The sequence below is a fragment of the Nannobrachium achirus genome (genome assembly GCF_963921795.1).
Source record: "Nannobrachium achirus genome assembly, chromosome: 8".
In the NCBI taxonomy this organism is placed as follows: domain Eukaryota; kingdom Metazoa; phylum Chordata; class Actinopteri; order Myctophiformes; family Myctophidae; genus Nannobrachium; species Nannobrachium achirus.
Window position 1 is genome coordinate 57,604,145 of NC_137817.1, and position 23,380 is coordinate 57,627,524.

General features: G+C 42.4%; 2 protein-coding genes across 2 annotated transcripts; both read right to left on the bottom strand.

Moving 5' to 3' along the window:
- Positions 1–435: 435 nt before the first annotated feature.
- Positions 436–951, bottom strand: LOC308290254 (uncharacterized protein; the record flags this gene model as incomplete). The annotated part of the gene is made up of 1 exon (XM_080732040.1): positions 436–951. The coding sequence occupies one exon, from the start codon at positions 949–951 to the stop codon at positions 436–438; it is 516 nt and encodes a 171-aa protein (XP_080588166.1).
- Positions 952–2,617: 1,666 nt separating this feature from the next.
- On the bottom strand, positions 2,618–20,936 carry cox7a1 (cytochrome c oxidase subunit 7A1). The gene is made up of 4 exons (XM_080731663.1): positions 20,796–20,936; positions 9,665–9,754; positions 4,240–4,324; positions 2,618–3,281 (listed from the first exon to the last, which is right to left on the bottom strand). The coding sequence occupies exons 1-4, from the start codon at positions 20,808–20,810 to the stop codon at positions 3,217–3,219; spliced, it is 255 nt and encodes an 84-aa protein (XP_080587789.1). The 5' UTR covers positions 20,811–20,936; the 3' UTR covers positions 2,618–3,216.
- Between the last annotated feature and the right edge of the window lie 2,444 nt (positions 20,937–23,380).

The following is a 23,380-nucleotide window of genomic DNA, read 5'->3' on the forward strand; positions in this document are numbered from 1 at the left end:
CGGTAAAAAACTCATCACTCCTTTTATGACTTCTTTAGGGATCCACAGCGCTGATTCCGCACAGCATTGCACACCAAATCCAATGCGTTTTATTCATGCAGCAAACGGAAAAGACGCAACTGTTCTGTGTGCAAAGGGCTTAACTCCTACGTTGCGTTTGTCAGACTTTCCCCATTACTAACCCTCAGTCGAAGTAATGACACGTCGGACGGACCTGTGCTCCCCAGCCAGATGGACATTTAGTGGGCGTACGACAAACTTTGAGCACTTTGTGACAAGATGTAGGCCAGAACGTTCAACATTTTTTGAGAACCTCTGTCCTTTATGCATGGTTCCCAGCTTGCATGGTTCCCGATCAGGCCAACGGGTCCTGTTGGGCCGGAACCCAACAGGTCCTGTTGGGCCGGTATACCCAACGGGCACCGGTCTAGTTTATTACAAATTGACGTGTTCCATTATCCTCAGAAACTCCTGCTCGTCCACCTCTCCGTCCCTGTCCTGATCTGCCTCCTCGATCATTTCCTGAAGCTCTTCGTTACTCACGTCCTTGTCCAGCTCCTTCGCGACCCTCTTCAGATTCCTCAACGAGATTTTCCCCGTTCCGTCGTCATCGAACAACCGGAAAGCCTTCAGCAGTTCCTCCTTTGTGTCCTTGCCGCTCACGTTCGGCGTCGCCAAACCGAGAAAGTCGCCGAAGTCGATCGTCTGCGAGCCTTCCTTGCAGATGTCTGCGACCATCTTTCCGATTTCCTCTTCATTCGGTTCAAAGCCGAGGGCTTCCATGGCGAACTTCAGTTCCTTGGCCTGTATGGTGCCTGTTCCAGCGGTGTCAAAAAGATCAAAGGCCTCTCTGACCTCCTCCCTTTGCTCCTCTGTCAGCTCGGGTTTGGAACCATGCTTCTTCCTTTGAGTGACAGTGGGAGTGGCTTTTTTATGGCCTGTTGTCGCCATTTCCTGATAACGACTGTTGAGACAATAACAGACTGAGCTGAGCACACTGCAATAAACAACAGGTCAACTTAGAGAATAAGCTTCATTAAAAATAACTAACTAACTAACTAGACTTTACTGACTGATTTCACTGTGAGGTTTTAGTCCAGTCGTGGCGACACTTGTGTCATCAGTATGATGCCACTATGATGTCAGCCATGTCCAAATATGGAGTTCCCACTCAGACATTACACATGCAGGAGCAGCTCAAGTGGGACACGCATGTGCGCACACACACACGCACACACACACACACACACACACACACACACACACACACACACACACACACACACACACACACACACACACACACACACACACACACACACACACACACACAAAAGAGGCCAAGCAGTGACTATACAGGTTTTTTCACCTAAAGTGGTGGGGAACCAAATTTACCCTTATGGCTCCATTTTGGTTAAAACTCTCAGTTGTGTTTGTCTGTGGTCTATTGCTAGATAGGTATAGGTAGCCGTATGTGTTTAAGCCCGAAGCCAATCAGGGACCAGCATTTCTGGTAACATCATGATTAACAGCCAATGAGGGACCAGTGATGCCAGTGGTGATGTCATGTCTGCTGGCACACAAGGAGCAAGTTGGCACCTCAACAGAGTGCAGTTCTAGTATTTGTCTATAATATCCAATGCTAACAGTTATTTGTATGTTTAAAAGAATGTGGTGACAAGAAGTGTCTCTCTGCAGTGGTGTATTCAGCGGTAGGCAGAGTAGGCCGCCGCCTACTCCGGGTTATTCAAGAGGAAAAAAAGAAAAGAAAAAAAAGCTCAACCAGTTCCTTGTCCATTCACGGGTAGGTGGCCAATTAATCAACTTGCTCATAGGGATGCAAATTTTTGCTATTGTTTTCATGGAGTGACAGGGGAGGGGGTTGCCTGGTTCCAGCCTATAGACCCCGCCCACTCTCAGAGTGGACTCTTTCTCTGGTCTGGAGATGAGTACATGAATCGGCAGTTTAGCAGCAAAAGATTTCGGCTGCTCCAATGAGCGGGGTTGGGGGTGGGTCTAACGAATATCCAATCAGCGCAGCAGTTGAAACGATTTCAAACGAAGTTCACACACGACAGGCACACATACACACACGCGCGCACTGAGTTCACCAAGCTGTTAATGTTTCTGGTCGCAGTTCTGTGTGGAAGCAGTCATTGGCACAGACAGAGACACACACACACACACAAACACACACACACACACACACGCTGCGGCTGTGCGTCGCGATCACCGTGCGTAGCGAGCACCATGCGTCGCGATCACTCGCGACGCATGCAAAAAAGTCCCTCCCCCGTAAATCGTTTAGAATAGGGCACAGTTTCAGACTAAAGCGTGAGCTGAGTCTGAAATCAGGCTAGGGAGGGGGGGTTTGGGCCATCACCTGGCTGTACCTGCCAGTTACTGTATATTTCGGAGGCTGGCATTTCGCCTACCCTGAATCTCATTCCTGAATACGCTACTCTCTCTCTCTCTCTCTCTCTCTCTCTCTCTCTCTCTCTCTCTCTCTCTCTCTCTCTCTCTCTCTCTCTCTCTCTCACACACACACACACACACACACACACACACACACACACACACACACACACACACAGATACATAGGCTTGTGAGAATGAGTGTCCTTCAGAGGTTTTTAATAGTTTACAGTGCGTACACATTGTAGCATACAGTATGTTTACGTCATCAGGCGACAACACAGATGATCAAAGATATGATTCAATGGAATAGATTTATACAGCAAACACAGCGCATAGATGGATCCCTGCAGGGTCGTCGTCTCCCAATTTACACAGATCTACAAGCTCACAAAGCTATACCAAACACCAGGGTCGGAATTCGATGGGGGAGAGAAATGTAGACGGTTCTGATTTATGTTCAATATTTAAGTTTGATAATAATCACAATTGAACTATTTAATGAACATGAATGTGAACAACATTAACTCCGGCGTAACTGTTCTGGGTACATTCTCACAACGTTGTGAAATGAAAAACATATATATTCTGAACAAATCTAAAAGAGTGACAAGCGCAAAGTAGATCTGCGATTTGCCGTACAACAAAGTACCGTTAGCAGAAGTTGTTAAGAAAATGGGCCCCCTTTTGTTTTACAAATCGAACCCTGGCCCGTTGTGACCTCGCTGTGAGCTTGTAGATCGTCAGTTTTTCCGGCTCGCGGGACACCTCCGCATGGTGAAGTATAGAAAGGGTGTCTTCTTAATCTTTCTTCTTGTTGTGAGGCAGACAGGCATACAGCAGCCAGCTCAGAGAATAGCTGACTCCTACACACGCACGCACACGCGTGCGCGCACACACACACACACACACACACACACACACACACACACACACACACACACACACACACACACACACACACACACACACACGCACACACAACGAAATCGTTAAAATCGCTAAAACGATAGAAAGCAACAATTCAAAACATTTTAACGCTCATCTTTTCTTTTCTCTAATTAAAAATCTAAAATACAAACCCTTGTGGTAAGTTGTCCTTTAAGTTGCGACACATTGTGAGCTTATACGGATATGGCTATTTTCTCGATTTCTTTTTTTTAAATATATATAATAATAGAATACATCTGTATAATAGCGGTAGTGTATGATATAATGTATAGTAGTAGATTATATCATAATTGTAGTATAGATTACCTGCTAAAGTTATGGCCATGTTAACCTGTATACTAGTGGTAGTGTATTGTATAATCAGTGGTGTAAAGTAACTATTTACTTGAGTACTGTACAATTTTGAGGAATGTGTACTTTACTTGAGTATTTCCAATACTTTCACTTCTACTCCACTACATCTCAAATCCAATAATTTTACTTTTACTCCACTACAATTATTTGAAAACTTTACTAGTTACTTTGCTGATATGAATGGTTATATTATAAAAGATACATTCATCCACTTTAGCCCTATTTTATACCTAGGCTATTTGAAAAATAGCCGATCTACAAGCTCACAACGCCTCGCATAGCGAGGCGTTGTGAGCATGTAGATCTGCTATTTTCACAATATAACCGTGTTGTACAAAATGTAAAGCCTCAACTCTTAGTGCTCGTCAGGGTTAAAATATGATTATTTTGGGGGTCGCAGCCTGAAAAGGTTGAGAACCACTTGTGTATGGTATGATGTAGTACATTATATGAATGGTAGTATACCTATAAAAGTCACTGATAATGCAGTAAGTACATACTAATGGTAGTATGTTTTACCTATAAAGGTCACGCCCATGGTAAACCTGTACATCAGAACATCAGTGGTCCCTCCTTTGATGTGAACTGGCAGGCCGTTGTCCGCCTGTAACCATAGAAAACAAACATGTGTAACCATAGATGCAGGGGCGTCACAAGGTGGGTGGGGGGTGAGTGGGACTGAGTAACTAGGGCCCAATGAGGTGGAGGGGCCTTAATTATTTTATTCTTTAACTATTGAAAAATAGCACAGCACGGCACATTTGTAACTAAAATTTAGCTTCTGGGGTGTCCCTGGAACGAAATATTTTGAGATGGGGGTCCGTGGCCAAATACATATCATTTTGGGGTCCTTCACATGAAAAGGTTTGAGCACCACTGACATTGAAACATAGGTTTTTCAAAAAACCTTAGAAAGATTTGAAATATTCAAAGACTTGCACACATTTTCACAATTTTTCAAAAAAATAGCAGATCTACAGTACAAGCTCACATTGCAGCACTCAGTGCTGCACTGTGAGCTTGTATACAGTATCTGCTATTTTTCAATAGTTAAAGCACAAAATAATGCGTTCCCAGTCTAAATGGGTTAAACCCCCTCCCCTTATGAAGAACATTCATGGGGGGCCCGCAGTGAATCCTCGTACCCAGGGCCCAGAATTTGGTGCGACACCCCTGCATAGATGTCCCATGCTGTGAGCTTGTAAATCTGCTATTTTTGAATAGCCAACGCAACAATCTAAAATGACACAGATGCTTTCCCGGTTTAAAAAAGTTAAACCATGTTGGTGCAAAAACCCAGCCATCAGCAATAATATGATTTGAGATTAATAGGCCATTTTGGAGAGAAGTTGGGTCTCTTCTCACTCAAAGGTGTTACCAATGATACTAATGAAGGCTCTGTTCCATTTCATGTAGCACATTGGTTCTCAAACATTTATTTCAAGGACTTCCATAACTCTGAGAGCATACAAATGGAACCAAATGGACCCAGTTCCATTTGTATGCTCTCAGAGTTACACACCTTTTAATGGGTAATTTGGAACCCCCAAGTTCCCCCAAGGAACAGGTGGTGGAGATTAACGGTACCCTGTCCCCCCCCCTCCCAGTAAGCTGTGGAGTTCCCCAAGGTAGCATACTGGGACCTCTGTTGTTCCTAATATACGTGAACGACATGGCATCTGCTTGCGACTGCAACCTGTTCCTGTTCGCGGATGACTCGGCTCTCCTAGTCTCGGGCAAGGACCACTTGCAGGTTGAAAAGACACTTAACTCTGAACTGAGTAAGATCTGCACATGGCTTAACGACAACAAATTATCAATTCACCTGGGCAAAACCGAGTCCATCCTCTTTGGATCAAATCATAACCTCAAAAAGGTAGAGAACTTCACAATCAAAGTGGGTGACAAGGTCATAACACGAAAAAACGAAATCTCCTACTTAGGATGTATCCTTGAAGCTAATCTTTCCAGCGAAAAGATGACTTCAAAAGTAATACAAAAAATCAACCAACAAACTCGTTTCCTACAGAGGATCGCCCCAATGGTCAACTTCAACACACTGAAGACCATAGCTGGTGCAATAATCCAGCCCCTCTTTGACTATGGAGTCCACGTATGGTATCGTGACGCCCCACAAGCCCTAAAAACTAAACTCCAAACAGCCCAAAATAAACTAATTAGGGTCCTGCTTAACCTTCCCAATCAGACTCACCTCACCGCTACTCACCAGTTAAGAGTGGGGTGGCTCAGAGTAGATGACAGAGTACAGCAACTTGCAATGGGCCTGGTGTACAAGATACACTACACCACTATGATACCCAAGTACCTGTCAAAATACTTTAAAAACGTTAAGGATGTCCATAATTACAACACCAGAGGCAGTGCCACAGATCACGTTCAACCCAGAGTCAACTCAAAGAAAGGGTCGAACTCGTTCTTCTGCTACACCACAAAAATGTGGAATGCCTTACCGAAGGCCATAAAGGAGTGTGGATCACTAGCATCCTTTAAAATTGCCCTAAAAAACCACTTACAGGCAGCAGCCGTTCACAACTGGTAAAAACCTAGCCCAACCCTACCCTCCCTGCCCCTTCCTTGTATATACTGTACATACTGATTGTTTAGACTTACTGTTACCTGCCCCTTCCTTGTATATATTGTATATACTGTACTTACTGATTGTATAGACCTACTGTTTTCTTTTTTTCTTTACATATCTACTGCATAGTACTGTGTTCTATTTGTCTGTCATTCAATGTTATATGAGATACTTTAATGGTTTCCTGTTGAAATAAGCTTAGTCTTTTCATGGATCTCCTTTTAGTAGACCTTGTACCAGTGAACTGTACCGTCATGAATCTGTACATTTTCCTATGCAAACTTCTAATAAAGCCTTCAATCAATCAATCAATCAAAACACTGGACCACACTTTGGGACCAATCGGTGTTTCCAGTGAGCCAACATGCTCAATATCAGCACCCTGACCCTGTCATTAGTATCATTAGAACTCCTGTGAAGGTAAAATGGCCTATGTGCATATTCATCTCAAATCATATTATTCCTGATGGCTGGGTTTTTGCACCAACATGGTTTAACTTTTTTAAACCGGGAAAGCATCTGTGTCATTTTAGATTGTTGCGTTGGCCTATTCAATGGCTGTTAATGAGGGAGAGCACACTGCTGTTGAAAGAAGAACCACTAGATGGCAGTAGAGTATTTTAGATTAACAGCAGATTGACTTTCCTCACCAGCAAAATGCCACCATAGAATACTCTTCGGGGCCTTTTCCACCGGCAAAGAACCGGTTCCAGAAAGGCCCCTTCAAGTCCCCGATATCACACTGTGTCTGCTGCCTTGTGTTAGCAATGGCAGACCGAGTCTACTAGCTCAGTGTTTCTCAAATGGGGTATGTGTAGATGGTGTACTGCAGCCAGGGGGTACACGAGAACAAAACTATAAATGTGAATATATGTATTTAGTGTTATAGTCAATGATAAAACATGGAGAGACTTTGTGTGAACCTGCAAACTGTCAAACCAAATGACATCAATACCTTGAATGGAAAGCAACGTTTCTTTTTTTTTTTACCATTATGCTATTTTATTTTTAACATATTGGCATAGAAACTGGACTTCTGATTAACATTTTTCTAAGCAAAATAGTGTAGTCAGGGGAAGGGAGTACTTGGCCTCAGAAATCAGTATACGGGGGTACTGCAACAAAAAAAGATTGAGAACCACGATACTAGCTGCACTAGGCAAGGTGACTCCAGGATCTCTTGCACACCGGTTCTGAATTTCTCCACATTCAGAAAATAATGGTGGTGCTTTTTTTCCCGGGCGGAAATCCTGTATGCAAAGGCCTCTTAAGTCGGGATGGAGCTCGTTAATTTTAATTGATAATGAGCACCTTATCGATCCTACTTATTGAGCCGGGCTTTAAGGGTCGATTCATACCGTTATAAGGAGCCTAACTAATTTCGGTTCGGCACTAGGCGAACCCAAATATGGTTTGCATCCCCCGGTTCGGGGGGGCGTCAACCGACTAAATTCGGCTCCACGGTGCTGGAGAAATGTTGTGACCTCCCGACTTAATTTCGGTACTCAGCGGTGTCTTCTCATTCATTCATCCCGGCTCCAAGCTCATATGCTCGGCTGTGAAGCCAATGAAACAGCGGTCGTTTGGGAGGGAGGCACGCCGACTTCCAATGCTTGTCTGGCCGTGTATTGATCGTCGCAGAGCGGATCAGGTTCTCGCTGGGAGGCGCGCTCGCGACACACACACACACACACACACACACACACACACACACACACACACACACACACACACACAGCTTTGCTGCGTGTATCGAGTCGCCGACCGTTTTAACCCTCTAAGGCCCACGGTTGTAATATTACAACGTTTGTATTTTATCCAAAAAAAGGTTTAAATCATTTTATTTTAGCTCCCCCTACCACCTAAACACCACCATTGGATTCTATTGTTTAGTATTACAATGCCATTGGCCACAATATTTGCATATAAATACCCCCCACAGGGGCTGACATTCACACCCGCCACACCCGCTGAAATTCCAGAGTTTTGACGAACAACATCTCACTTTTTCATGGAAGCTATACCTCACAAAAACATAAGTAAAATGCCTGTACTATTTTTTTTGGTGATCATTAGAATGTCTAGAACATGTACATATGTTATTATTGTGAAAAATATCCCCCATATGTAAATTAGAGCATGATTTATGATTTTTGATTTATGGCTATAAAATCTTACAAAAACATTTTTTTGAAAAAAACATTACATTTTCCTCTTAATATGACTCCTACAACACCATCTGATTTTTTTCAATTTTTTATTTCAAGTATTTCTTAATGCGGGCCTTAGAGGGTTAAAGACAAAAGAAGTGCTTAAACACAACTTTGCTAATTGCTAGTGTTCCGTGTTGATAGGTTTTCCACGACGAGTTATGACTGTGTGATGACATGCATGCAGCAAGGGAGGCGGCACGTCTATAATGTGAGCTTGTAAATTAAATGTTTTTGACAGCTCGATCGAGTGTTTGTGAGTGTGAGTGAGAGAGAGAGAGAAGAGACCCCGCTGGTGCTGCTGCCTACTGGAGCTGCTACTCACTGGACCTCCAGTCATTCAGTGTGCAGCGCGAGGGCAAGTCAAATATGTATCCGCCCTGCAATGCTCATTCATCGGCCACAAACGTTGTCATGCCACGGACCTCCAATATTTACAAGCGACTTCGGCACTAGCCGTTAAGAAAGTATGGATGAACTCCCCCCGAACCTAAATAATTTCGGGTCGGGGAGCCCTCCCGAACCGAAATTAGTTAGGTTCCTTATTAGAGTGTGAAACGACCCTAAGCCTACTATTGAGCGTTTTCTAATATTTTGTGAAAAGATATGAAACGACAACTTCAGAACATAACTGCTATCTTGTTTTATTAGCCAGTTGTTGCCACTGTGAGTTTGTGGCTGACCAACATCTAGATGACAATTGACAAAAGTAACAAATATCATTAAATATCGCATTCATTAGTGTGCAGTAAATGTTAAATGGCTTTATATTATGAATACTGTAATACTTTCTTGATCGCCTCTTTTCTTGATTGTTTAAACATGACATTGTGGGCCACTGTGCTCGATAACAAGCTTGATAAGCCCAAAGCTTATTGATACCGGGTACTCAATGAATTTGTTATCAGGTTATCGAGCTACCCTTGTTTAGGGCTCCATCCCTACTCTTACGTGTATTTGTTGTATTAATGTACCTGAAAGAGTTTCTTTCTTTCCAGTCTGTAACTCCCCTGTGTTGTATTGCATGTATGTTCAGGGCTCCATCCCTACTCTTATGTGTATTTGTTGTATTAGTGTACCTGAAAGAGTGTCTTTCTTTCCAGTCTGTAACTCCCCTATGTTGTATTACATGTACCTGAAAGAGTTTCTGTGCCTCTTTGACTTTGTTTGTCAGCTGCCTGGCTGAGGTGGAGAATGTTGTTCGACTGGCCAGCAGGGGGACTTTCTGAAAGAAAAGAAAAGAAAAGAAGAAAAGAAAAGATTGTAATTCTAAATTGTAATATATAAACGGGCCTGCCAGCACTGTCAATCAAGAAGAATATTTTATAGTATAATTTATCAGGATTCCTTCCCTGTTGTCTCATTCTGAAGGGGTCAAAGGAAGCCGATTTGTCTTATTTCTTTTACATTGCTCGTCACATTAAGGTAGTGTGAGTTATTTGTGTTTTGTTCCGAGCACAGACCTGACAAAAGACCATTGATATTAAATATTGATTGATAGTAACATAAAACATTGCGATTGTGATGCATATGTAGGTCTATGTGACTTTGTTATGGTCCGACCGGAAGTACATGTTGTCAGGCTCTTGCGATGTTTTAATGTTTTCTAATGTGGCCCCCTTTTAAAAAATGTGTGTCCTTGAAATTGAATGGAACTAAATGGAACGGACAACCTTTATTAGTATCATTGGTAACACCTGTGAAGGAAGTAAGGAAAAGGCCCAATTTCTGTCCAATATGGCTGCTGTGCATAGAGCCTATAAAGTCCATTATTACCCGGCTTGTTTAAATGCTTGATTCTTATTGGTCAGTTGCTGAAATCAGTGGTCTGTTATTTCTGGATAACAGACTGCTCCGCTCTATAACAGACAGCTGCCTAATCAAAGACTCAGAGCACCTGCTGCAGTCAAGCTGCGCAGCCTGCGCTGCATGAATTTAGTGCCGTATCCAACATGTCAGCCATGTAAACAACCACACAGCGACATTTAGAACTAAGCGTTGATCTCAAGAATGTTTTTAAAATCATTTTAAGCGAGAAATAGACCACCTAGTATCAGAAAATGGATTCTATCTATCTAATCAGCACTTCCTTGTTTTCCAAGGTGACCGTGTCGCGCTGGGAGGACGCCCAGTGCGACACTTGTGGAACACTTCCAGCCGTCTGTAAACAAGGAAATACTTCGTTTTGTTTTTAGTTTTGAGTCAAAATTATTAATTTTATTTAGTAGCCGGGTAATAAGCGGGATAAATACTGGCTCCTTGGGGGTTGTCCATATAGTGCCAGCGGCTACGTCATTGTAGTCCTTAGCGGCCATTTCTTGGGTCAAAACACAGGTGTTTCAATTGTTTGATTGCATAGAACTAATGCTATAGTCTAATCAGAACACCTGTGTAAGGCTGTGTTTACCCAAGAAATGGCCGCTCTTAGAACTACATTTGGCACACCCTATATAACATCCCTTCGGCTGGCGCCTCGGGAGTTATCAGTCCGTCGGGATGTTATGGACTAATGCTCATCTGCATACCTGTGCTTTGTGTGATGTATTAGTCCCACAAGAAGTATAGCATTCACAAGTTATAAATGTTTTCAGCGACAATTTGAAGCCAGCAAAACAAATAAATCCCCTGTGGATCCCTAACACGCACACACACAAAGCACACACACGCCCACAAGACATACTCTGGACCATGTTTTGTTGTCCAGCGTTCATCTTTTCATTTCAAGGACGCCCAAATGTATATTATGTATTCGTCCGTGGACCCCCATTCGGAAAATAGTTTGTAAAAGGGACCCTCAAATGAGAAGATTTGTGTTGTTGAAAATGTTGAAAATAATTAAAGTTTTGCGCAAAATACATCTGATCTACAATAGCTGATCTATTAGGCCGCAATGCACCTTGATGCAACATACTGTGACCTTGTAGATCTGCTATGGAATAGCCAAAGTGTAACATTATATTACACTAGAAAAATATTGTTCCTTCGAAACAATTGTGGGCTCGCTTCAAGCCAGAAAACAATGGCTATAAAAGTACAAAATGTCAAGATCGCAGGCAGTGCTCTCTTTGACGTTACTGACGTCAACGATTGGTCCATTTTGTTCCAAAAATGTGTTGTGCAAAAGTTGACCCGCTGGTGGCGCTATAACAGGCCAATGTAAGAAGGGTGGTCTCTGTTCCTTGACCTATTGGGAATGTGCTTGCAAGATTTCACGCACATTGCAGGCTGTGTTCATGATTTGAGGTGTTTTTGGCTTTGGCCACTTTATCGCTGCTTGCAGCTATATTCATTATTATAATTTTTTTGTGTGTGTGCACTTCATAGGCATATTAGATAAAGGTCCTTAGATTGTGTGTAGAATGTTTCATGCAAATTGCAAAAAAAAAATCCTAACGGGTTTAAGCGTTTCACAAACTGCTCAAAATGATATAGCGCCCCCCTTTGTTCAATTGGGGTAAGATTGGTTTTAGTGATATTTGGACTAACACTCTACATCTTTGCCAAATGCCATGAACATGTTACTTTGCATGTATGATTTAGAGGCAGAAGAATAATTTGCATAAAACTGCAATATTCATTGAATTTATTTAAAAAAGCATGTTTCAATTTTAAAGAAATCCGATCTGACAGATCTTTAGATATCGGTCCAAAGTTCACGTAAAAAAAGTTTTGTGCACGTGGAGCGAAAATTCCAGAATAAAAGCGGGTTTACGCGTTTTACAAACTGCTCAATATGGCGGAAAATCGAAGGGCGGAGCTTACTTAACAACGACACAGATGTCTTCCGCTCGAGTCAAAGCACGCGTGTAACAAGTTGCATGTCTTCAAACAAAACGAGTCATGACTTATGCCCGTTTGAAGTTTGAATTTTCAAACGCTTCGTATAGCGCCCCCCTTTGGCCGATTGGAATAAAATTGGTTTCAGTGATACTTTGACTAACCCTCCACATCTTTGCCAAATGCCATGAACGTGTAACTTTGCATGTATGATTTAGAGGCCGAAGAATAATTTGCATAAAACCGCAATATTGATTGAATTATTAAAAAATTATATTTCACTTTAAAAAAAATCTGGTTGATCAATCTGACCGTATTGGTCCAAAGTTCATGTGAAAAAAGTTTTGTGCACTTGATGCGAAAATCCCAGGAGGAGATAGATTTTTACTGTTTTTCATATAATTCCGAATTGTGGGAGACCTAAAGGTCAGAGGTCAAAAGTTAGAGGGTAAAAGTTGTTCGGCATGAGGAGACGCATACGTGTATACAGGTTTCATGGCTGTAACTAAAACACAGCATGAGCTATACCTGTTCAAAGTTCGCACTTTCGAAGGCTTCCTACAGCGCCACCATTTGGCTGATTGCTATAAAAAATAATAGCGCACTTCGCCACTGTAAACTGAACACATTGATGTTTTTATTTTCATTTTCTCACTAAGTATGTAGGAGTAGAAAGGAACCGAAGTTCCCGTCTACTGTCTGACTGACTGATAGATAAATAATGACAATATCTAAAGTGTGCTCGCCTTATAGGCGAGCCCACAATTATATTGTATTATAAAATACTGTAACCACTCAAACCCTTTATACTTCATTAATCGGAGTCCCCCAGGGTTTACTTTTTTCCCTCTACACCAAATGTCTTCCCGCCTGTGCAAGCTGCACGATGCTTCATAGATTCAGCAATTTCCTAAAACACTTCAAAACTCTAAAATAATTACAACACAATTCTTCTCTTTTGGAGGTCCCTGGCACCAAATATTTTCAGATGGGGTTCCACCGTCCAAGGCCAAGTACTTAACAATTTGGGCGAGTCCCCCGTTTTCGAATATCTGAGAACCACTGTTGTCAAGGTGTCTTTCTCGTCATTATCTCTTGTACATGAGCACATGAGAGCAACAGATTTGTTTTGTTGTGTTCAGACAGTGACACATAACAATGTAGAATGCCCTACCAAAGACCTGAACGGAGTGTAAATCCCAAACTTCCTTTAAAACGGCACTGAAAAGCACCTTAAGGGGCGGGCTGCTACGCGAAATTGGTAAAAGAAAACAAAGCCTATCCTTACCTCCCCCTGACCTTTCAATTGTAAATACCTTTTTATTATGCATTGTGTTTTACAACTTTTTATATATATATACAATACAGTATATATATACTTTTTTTGCATTGTAGTTAGTATTGTGTTTTGTCTGTCATTCTATGTTACTAGAAGCTCGGCCGCCCGAATGGCCAACTCGGGAACAATGTAAATAGGGGATGAATGCCCCGCCCTTTAATGCAAACCCCATTATACCTGTTGTCATAGGATCTGTTTTGACCATCTGTTTGCGTGTGTCCATTTATGCCCATATATGGGGATATCTATCTGTCCACGTCCATTTTATGTCCATATATGGAGATCTCTGTAGGACCTGTATTGACAATCTGTTTGCGTGTGTCCATTTATGCCCATATATGGGGATATCTATCTGTCCACGTCCATTTTATGTCCATATATGGAGATCTCTGTAGGACCTGTATTGACCATCTGTTTGCCTGTGTCCATTTATGCTCATATATGGAGATATCTGTATCTGTCTGTCTGCATCCATTTCATGCCCATATATGGAGATCTCTGTATCTGTTTGTCTGTGTCCCTTTATGCCCATTATGGAGATCTCTGTATCTGTCTGTGCCTCCGACTGTGTTGCAGACACAGTGCTGGCTCCCCCTTTAATGCAAACCCCATAATACCTGTTGTCATAGGACCCGTTTTGACCATCTGTTCAATGTAAATAGGGGATGAATGCCCCGCCCTTTAATGCAAACCCCATTATACCTGTTGTCATAGGATCTGTTTTGACCATCTGTTTGCGTGTGTCCATTTATGCCCATATATGGGGATATCTATCTGTCCATTTATGCCCATATATGGAGATATCTGTCTGTTTACGTCCATGTTATGCCCATATATGGAGATCTCTGTCAGACCCGTTTTGACCATCTGTTTGCCTGTGTCCATTTATGCCCATATATGGAGTTATCTGTCTCTAAGCGTCCATTTTATGCCCATATATGGAGATCTCTGTATCTGTCTGTCTGCATCCATTTTATGCCCATATATGGATATCTCTATATCTGTTTGTCTGTGTCCCTTTATTCCCCATTATGGAGATCTCTGTATCTGTCTTCACTACCTGCTGCGGCGGGGAATTTGAAATAGGGAATGAATGCCCCACCCTTTAATGCAAACCCCATTATACCTGTTGTCAGAAGAGCCGTTTTGACCATAATGTTTGCCTGTGTCCTTTTATGCCCATATAGGAACATCAGAATACGTAACCATGGCATTTTTTGTTGACTCATGTGGCGTACGTGATGTCAGAGCCTTTTATGAAGTGATGTCACAATGAGTCAGCGCTTACGCCGATTTCCTCCGGAACAGCCTGATGTCAACAATCAACCCCGCATAAGGAGATTCCGAACGTTTCGCGCCGGTTCGGGAAAACCGCGCGTCGGGTCGGGTCGAGACCCGGCACTGCACTCCGCGCCGCGGCGGGGAACGCGCGTGCCGAATCTGAAGCCGGTGGGACGAACGGTTCTCGAGATACGCGGATTACAGACACGCAGAGACTTCTCGCATTTATAGATAGATATGAGTTTAAAAGAAACAAGCCTAAAAGCTTTTTGGGGTCTATTATTTTAGCTGACCTTGTACCAGTGACTGTATTGTATTGTCAAGAAACTGTAGACTACCTTTTCCTGTGCAAACCTCTAATAAAGTCTTCAATCATTCAATCAATCAATCAATCAATCAATCAATCAATCAATCAAAGCCATACACTGTTGTACTTTCCCTGACAAACATGTGACATTTCACACAACATAAAAATGAAAAACATCTGAGCCCTTATTGTTCATTTCACTACCACCACTTTAAATGAGCCTTCTGTTAACAGCACAGCTGGAAAGTAACTAAGTACTCTTACTCGAGTACTAATACTACTAGGCCTACTACTGTACTTGACTACATGAACTTCCCTATTCTGTGGCAAACGTCCGGCGAGGAGAGCAGACCTATACACGATTGTGCTTGGGCTCAAACTTGGGCTTTTAGATCTGCTCGTGCTTGTAGATCTGCTATTTTTGGCCAAGACATTTGGTGTAGTTAACAGGAGGGTATAGAGTCCTGGTGGACTCCGGTCAACTAAGTCAGGTTACGTAGTTAAGTAGAAAAATGATAAGGTACTTTTACTATGTGAGTAGGCCCATTTCCATTTGTGATACTTAATACTTCTACTGATCAGCTTTGTAAAAGTGTGAACATAATTAATGTGAACCGAGCGTCCCTATTCTGTGGTAAAAATAGACAATCTACCAGCTCACTGGCTTTGCAAGACATTTGGTGAAGAGGGGACAAAGATGGAGGCCTAGTATAGACCCCTGAGGGATCCCGATCAGTGAAGTTCATATAGGTTTTAAGTTTGTTTTATTATTAATATCACTAAGTTGCTTTATCCATTTCTAAATGCATGCATGACCTACTGTTTCCTACGAGGCGTACTGTCCCTTTAAGAGGTGCCCGCAACACACTGTTTACCAAGGTCATCACAGGGTGAGCGCACTGGTGTGGGTGGGCGCTACGCGTCACTGACACCTCTGTCAGCCAACCACAGCCTCCCAAAACTTTGAGTTCAGCCAACCACGAATCACTTTTACAGCCAAGCCAGGAGCCCCGTCCCCCTTTCAACTTAACTGCCCCCTCTCTCTGTGTGTGTGTGTGTGTGTGTGTGTGTGTGTGTGTGTGTGTGTGTGTGTGTGTGTGTGTGTGTGTGTGTGTGTGTGTGTGTGTGTTAAATATGGAAGGGTAACCTGTGCCAAGAGCAGAGACGTGACTTGTGACTTTCCTGCTGTCACTGAGCGGACGTGACTGCAACTACCAACGGTGTAATGTAACTAAATACATTTACTCAAGTACAATTTTCTTGAATATGTCCATTTCCCCATACTTTATTCTTATTCACCCTACTATATCTCAGAGGCTAAATGTTTACCTTTTACCCCTGTTAAATGAACTGTTATTTAGGCTACTTAATATATATATAAAAAAAAAAAAACATAACCAACTAAGCCTTGCTTTATTCATAGTCAATTATAAAATAGCAGATCTACAAATGCACAACATGACACATTGCCTTGTGTTGTGAGCTTAGAATGGCAATTGTTTCGGTTTCTTTCGTTTTCTTTCGTTTTACATTTTGAAAACCAAACTTGTGAATCGAGAATACTTTAAGTATATTTTGATGCCAATACTTTTGTGCTCTTCTAAGGACTTTCAACCTATAGGGTGTGCCAAATGTAGTTCTAAGAGCGGCCATTTCTTGGGACAACACAGCCTTACACAGGTGTTCTGATTAGACTATAGCGTTAGTTCTATGCAATCAAACAATTGAAACACCTGTGTTTTGTCCCAAGAAATGGCCGCTAAGGACTACAATGACGTAGCCGCTGGCACACACTATAGGGTAGTTTTTTGTGTGTGAACTTTTTAACATTCATTTGCTTTTAGAATATAACGGAAACACGCAAAGCAACATGACATGCTGTGAGCTTATAGATCGAGTACTTTTGAAAAACGTTATTAAATCACAGTCATTCCTTTGAACATAATCGTCAACTAAAACTATGATGGTGAAAACCCTACAGCTGTTTGAGCTGCAGTAGATGAGCATAAGGCAACAAACACAGTAAAATAAAAATAGTGTTCCTATTCAGCTCCAAAAGAGTGTACAAATGGAACCACAGGTCCACTATAATTGGTTCCATTTGTGTTCCCTTTGGAGTAACTAAAACTATGATTTTTACTATGAACCTATAAACACACAACAACACATTCAGTGAACAAGGTCAAATAATGACCTTTACGGGGCCACTGTTACACTGTGCCGGGTTGAACTGAAGCATGCATGCCAGCGGTGTTCAACATGGGTCCAGGGACCCCCAGGGGTCCTTGGGGGGCTTACAGGGGGGTATCCAGCTAGATTACTGGTAGTTATAACCAAATGGACCCGTACAGGTCTGTAACTCTGAGAGCGTACAAATGGAACCAAATGGACCCTCACAGGTCTGTAACTTTGAGAGTGTACACATGGAACCCCTTTTGTTCCATTTGTACACTCTCTGAGTTATGGACGGTGCAAGGCCCTGATGCGTAGCCTATCGGGGGTTCTTGAAATGTAACAATGTGAGAATCACTGCTTTTACGCTGTCATCGATGCATGTGACAACAATGGCGTCGCTAGCCGAAAGGAAGCCACCATCATCATATGCGGACATATAACTTTAAAAGCATTATTTGATATCTGCTTTCAAATTTTCACACAAAAGATAGCTGGATGATATTATATCAGGGACGTGCTGGGCCCCTGATTCAGCCCGGAAAAAAGAGTTGGAGAGGCCCTCATTGCACACTATAGAGAGAGATCTCTCTCTATAGCGCTGCTGCTACTCAAAGATTTGCCATTTCAGATCATGACAAGCCATGGAGCCAATTACATGAGTTATATTTCGTCGTTGTAGGGTGTCCAAAACCGTTTTTAATTTTTTTTATTTATCATTTTAAAAATGATTTAAACTAGTGAAAACAGCCGATCTACATGCACACAACGCCTCGCGGTGCGAGGCGTTGTGTGCTTATAGATCTGTTGTTTTCACTACTTTTGTGCGACGGCCTTGTATGATGAAGCAGGGCTTTGCTTTGCAAAAAATGTACAAATTTGAAACTTGGAGATACAAGGTTTCTGCCCGACAGTGACGATTTACTTTGTTGGCAGCCCAGCCCCCAAAATGGAACGAAGGCCGACATTTTATTTTTATTTTTTTCCTAATGGCCGGCCAGAAATGAAACGGCTGTTCGGGAGTTGTCTCGCTTTTCCCATAGATGCCTTAATTGTAACATTATCCAGATATACCGGAACCACTTTTATTATAAATTAATGTGTTGTGCATCGAGCCATCTTTGAATAGGGACCACAATGGAAATCACCTCTTTTGTGCTTTGTACTATTGTATTCACATTCTTTACACTTCTTTACGTGTGGGCCTTCATGTGAATGTCAATAAAGCAGTGGTTCTCAAACATTTTCAACGTTAAGGACCCCCAAAATTAATATGCAGTCGGCCACGGACCATCTGAAAATGTTGTCTTCCAGAAACCCCCATACACGATTCATTTGTGTTGTTAAAATGTTTTGTGTTGTGCTATATTCAAATAGCTGAGGTATCTATCTATGGTTAAAAGAGGTTAGATGCTGATGCGATGTTAAGTATTTTTTGGCTGGAGACCCCCAGGAACCCTCTGAAGTGACCCTGGGAGTCCCCGCACCCCACTTTGAGAATCACTGTGATACAGTAAATCTGTTCCAATTTTAGTGCTTTTGTTGTTGTTCTTTTAAACCATGCAGCCTTATATAAGTCACTATATCTGCTACTTCTCTTTAATGTCTCATTGCCAGTTATTCCACTCACATCAGAACTATTTAAATATCAGACCTGTTGTCCTTTTGTTCTCTCCACTGATATTTCCCCCTTTCCTGAAAGCTATGATGGCAGCTCCCCTTTCCTGAAAACTACAATGATGGCAGCTCTTTTGCGGCAGAAGACTTTCACCCACTCCCGTGCACGTGTCAACCAGTGCCGTGACAATAAAGTTGGGTGAGTGTAAATATAGCTTCAGATGAATCCTCAGCTGCCCTGGCTTTCACTTCCACTGCTGTCCCCGTCTCACTGTCATACTGTCATACTGTCACAGCCATGCTGTAGTGTCAATGGTTCTCAACCTGTGGGTCGGAACCTCCAGAGGGGTCCTCACATTGTTTTGGGGTGGCCCCAGATGTTTAGCTAAATGTTAACATTGTTCTCACTCAACAGTAAATAGAACAACATACAGTATAAGTGTATACATGGTATCTGCACGTTTCTAAAGTGACAAAGGGACTTTTAAGACCTTTTTAGTACCTCTGGTCACCTCTGGTTTGGAAATTGTCAAATATTAGAGGCAGAAATTGCGAGGCGTTGTGAGCATGTAGATCGGCTATTTTCATAATGGAATAGATCTAGTCAAACTAATTGTAATGCCAACTCCTACAATTCCAAGTGCTTGTGCAGTTCAAAAATTATTTTGGGGGTCACGGCCTGAAAATGTTGAGAACCACTGTTGTATGTGACAGACAGGCAGAGAGACAGACAGTGGTGTAGTAACTAAGTACAAGCAGGCCTACTGTACTTAAGTAGAATTCTGAGGTATCTCCAATTTCCAATACTTTTACTTCTACTCCACTTTTACTCCACTACACGTATCCACTACACGTATTTGAAAACCTTACTTTACTTACTTGGTTACTAGTTACTTTGTAGATTACGATTACAAAACATACAGTAACCACTTCAGCCCTATATAACTACATTTCGGCAATTTGAAAATAGCCAATCTACAAGCTCACAGTGAGATGTTTTTTTATACATTTGAAAACTTGTGAAATGACGACAAAGCCTTTGTACTTTTATTCCATTTCATTTGGATTATCTGGACTTTTACTTGTATAACAGAGTGTTTCTACATTGCAGTATTGATACTTTTACTTGAGTAAGAAATGTGAGTACTTTGTCCACCACTGCAGGCAGACTGACCGACCGACCGACAGACAGACAGCAAGAGAGAGGCTATTTCTAACAGCAAAATGCACAATTCTTATGATTTTGTAGTTAGAGAGAGAGAGAGAGAGAGAGAGAGAGAGAGAGAGAGAGAGAGCACCAGTAGCACAGAGCTTTCCCATGCAACAGGAGGTCATTCGAGGTAATCTGAACAACAGTGTCAACTGTAAATCTCTGTCTGCACGTGCACACACACACACACACACACACACACACACACACACACACACACACACACACACACACACACACACACACACACACACACGCACACACACACACACACACACACATGCACTCTCCTGTATTTTCAGACAGAAATCAACTCCATCGTCATCATCAGATCAGAAACATTAAAGATTTGTTCTCTCTTCTCATGCAGTCCAAAGGTCACCATTATATCCTGTCCATCCTGTCCATACAGTACGTCTAATCCCTCTCTATTCACCTGAAATGACCCTCAGTATGTTAAGAATACGACAAAGAGGACGCAAGAGACACAGACAGAGATAGAGACAGTGAGAGAGCGATACAGACAGAGACAGAGAATTAGAGATATAAAGAGCAGTATTTACCAGTAGGTGGTTCATGTCTGGAGCGGTGTGTGTGTGTGTGTGTGTGTGTGTGTGTGTGTGTGTGTGTGTGTGTGTGTGTGTGTGTCTCACTCTCTCTCTCTTCAGGAACCAAAGCAAGGCCCGTACAAGGACACACGCACGCACGAGCACGCACACACACACATACAGGCAGGCTAAAGCATAAACAGCAGTAGATAGGCACGTATCAGAGGGCGGTTCTTCTGAATCTCTGCCAAAACTATGGTCAGCCGCGCAGACCAAACTCTGTGTGTCTGTGTGTGTACGTGTGTGTGTGTGTGTGTGTGTGTGTGTGTGTGTGTGTGTGTGTGTGTGTGTGTGTGTGTGTGTGTGTGTGTGCGCGTGTGTGTGTGTGTGCGCGCATGTGTGCGTGCGTGCGTGCGTGCGTGCGTGTGTGTGCGTGTTTGTGTGTGTGTATGAGCAACAGAGGATAGTTTGATACACTAGCTCTTACCCGTTCAAAGATATGAGCTCCAAAATGATGTGCAGTGTGTGGGTTATGGGATGTGCACTGTGCACACAGTATATGAGGGATGGAAAGTAACTTTAACTGGTGCTTGCATGATGTAGGAGCATCAATGTAAGAAACCCGTTTCGTTTAATGGCTACAGAGATACTGTCCCCCCCCCCCCCCCAGCCCGCCCGCCCGCCCACACACACACTCCCCCCCCCCCCCCCCCCCCCCCCGTGTGTGTGTGTGTGCGTGGGTTTGTGTGTGATTGTGCATGGCCTGAACAACAGCGCCCCTCCCTTAACATGTGTGGTCACAAAAGGTACTGTAGGCTAAATAGATATAGATACAGCATAAAAATGCCAATATACAGCATACGATTTGTGAAAGTGACAAACGGGCTTCACAGTTATGTTAGGTGTGTTCATATGCTAATGGTGATGCGATTTCAGATCAATTGCTCCAGCCACTGAGGAGAAACGCTGTTTCAGACAGACAGACAGACAGACAGACAGACAGACAGACACTCACTCACTCACTCACTCACTCACTCACTCACTCACTCACTCAGACAGACAGACAGACAGACAGACACTCACTCACTCACTCAGACATTTGCAAAATTATAGTATAGACTAGCCCTTACCCGTTCAAAGATATGAGCTCCGAAATGATGTGCAGTGTGTGAGTTATGGGATGTGCACTGTGCACACAGTATATGAGGGATGGAAAGTAACTTTAACTGGTGCTTGCATGCTAATATGTAGGAGCATCAATGTAAGAAATACCCGTTCCATTTAACGGCTACAGAGATACTGTGTACCGATCTGCATGATTTTTGGACAACATCTGTAACAGGGCCAGAACCCCAGCCCCCCCCCCCCCCCGCCCGCCCGCCCGCCCGCCTGCACACACACACACTCCCCCCCCCCGTGTGTGTGTGTGTGTGTGTGTGTGGGTTTGTGTGTGATTGTGCATGGCCTGAACAACAGCGCCCCTCCCTTAACATGTGTGGTCACAAAAGGTACTGTAGGCTAAATAGATATAGATACACCATAAAAATGCTAATAGACAGTATATGATTTGTGAAAGTGACAAACGGGCTTCACAGTTATGTCAGGTGTGTTCATCTGCTAATGGTGATGCGATTTCAGATCAATTGCTCCAGCCACTGAGGAGAAACGCTGTTTCAGACAGACAGACAGACAGACAGACAGACAGACAGACACTCACTCACTCACTCACTCACTCAGACAGACAGACAGACAGACAGACAGACAGACAGACACTCACTCACTCACTCAGACATTCGCAAAATTATAGTATAGATGAGGAAAAGCATAGGTATTTTACTTTAGTAAAAGTAGCAACACTACAATGTAAATAACCTGTTACATTATTCTGACTGGTTATTGGAATGATTATTTCACAGTTAAAGGTGTAGTTCACCCCCAAAATTATTATTATTGGTATTTGTCACATTCCTAAGACTGCAATTCTATTATAGTAAATTTACTCCCATTGATTATGGATGGGGACCCAAATGCATTTGGGTCCCCATCCTGAAGCAATGGAGGTATATTTATTGTAATACATTTTTTGTCTACAAAAACTGAAAAACATATTATTGAACTCAAGTCTCCATGGCGTCAGTAATCAATAGAATAAAAGTCATTTTGGGGGTGAACTTTAATAAATTGTGTCTGAATAATTTTAATGAAAGCTAGATAGCATTTTTATTTTTAGGTTCTTATATTAACCTTTTTAATGATTTAAGGATTTTTAGATTGATATTTCCATGTATTTGATGTATTGATGTTGATGTATTAGCTTGCTTATTGTTTTGATGTATTACCTTACTTATTGTAAGTCGCTCTGGATTAAGAGCGTCTGCTAAATGCCTAAATTGTAAATTGCAACAAATTCTTTGTTAATTCATGTTTTTGGATTAGTGTTATTCTATTTAGAAAAGCCTCCTGTGTGGAGAGGTTTTGAAAATGATAACACTCAAATAATACATCTGGTTCGTCCATTGTGATTTGGTTCCATGTGTACACTCTCAGAGTTACAGACCTGTAAGGGTCCATTTGGTTCCATGTGTACACTCTCAGAGTTA

Coding starts and splice junctions, on each gene's coding strand:
- cox7a1 (XM_080731663.1), bottom strand. Junction 4,325..9,664: donor AGGCACAGAAACTCTTTCAG/GTACATGTAATA, acceptor CTATGGTTACAG/GCGGACAACGGCCTGCCAGT. Junction 3,282..4,239: donor CATGGGCGTGACCTTTATAG/GTAAAACATACT, acceptor GTGCGTGTGTAG/GAGTCAGCTATTCTCTGAGC.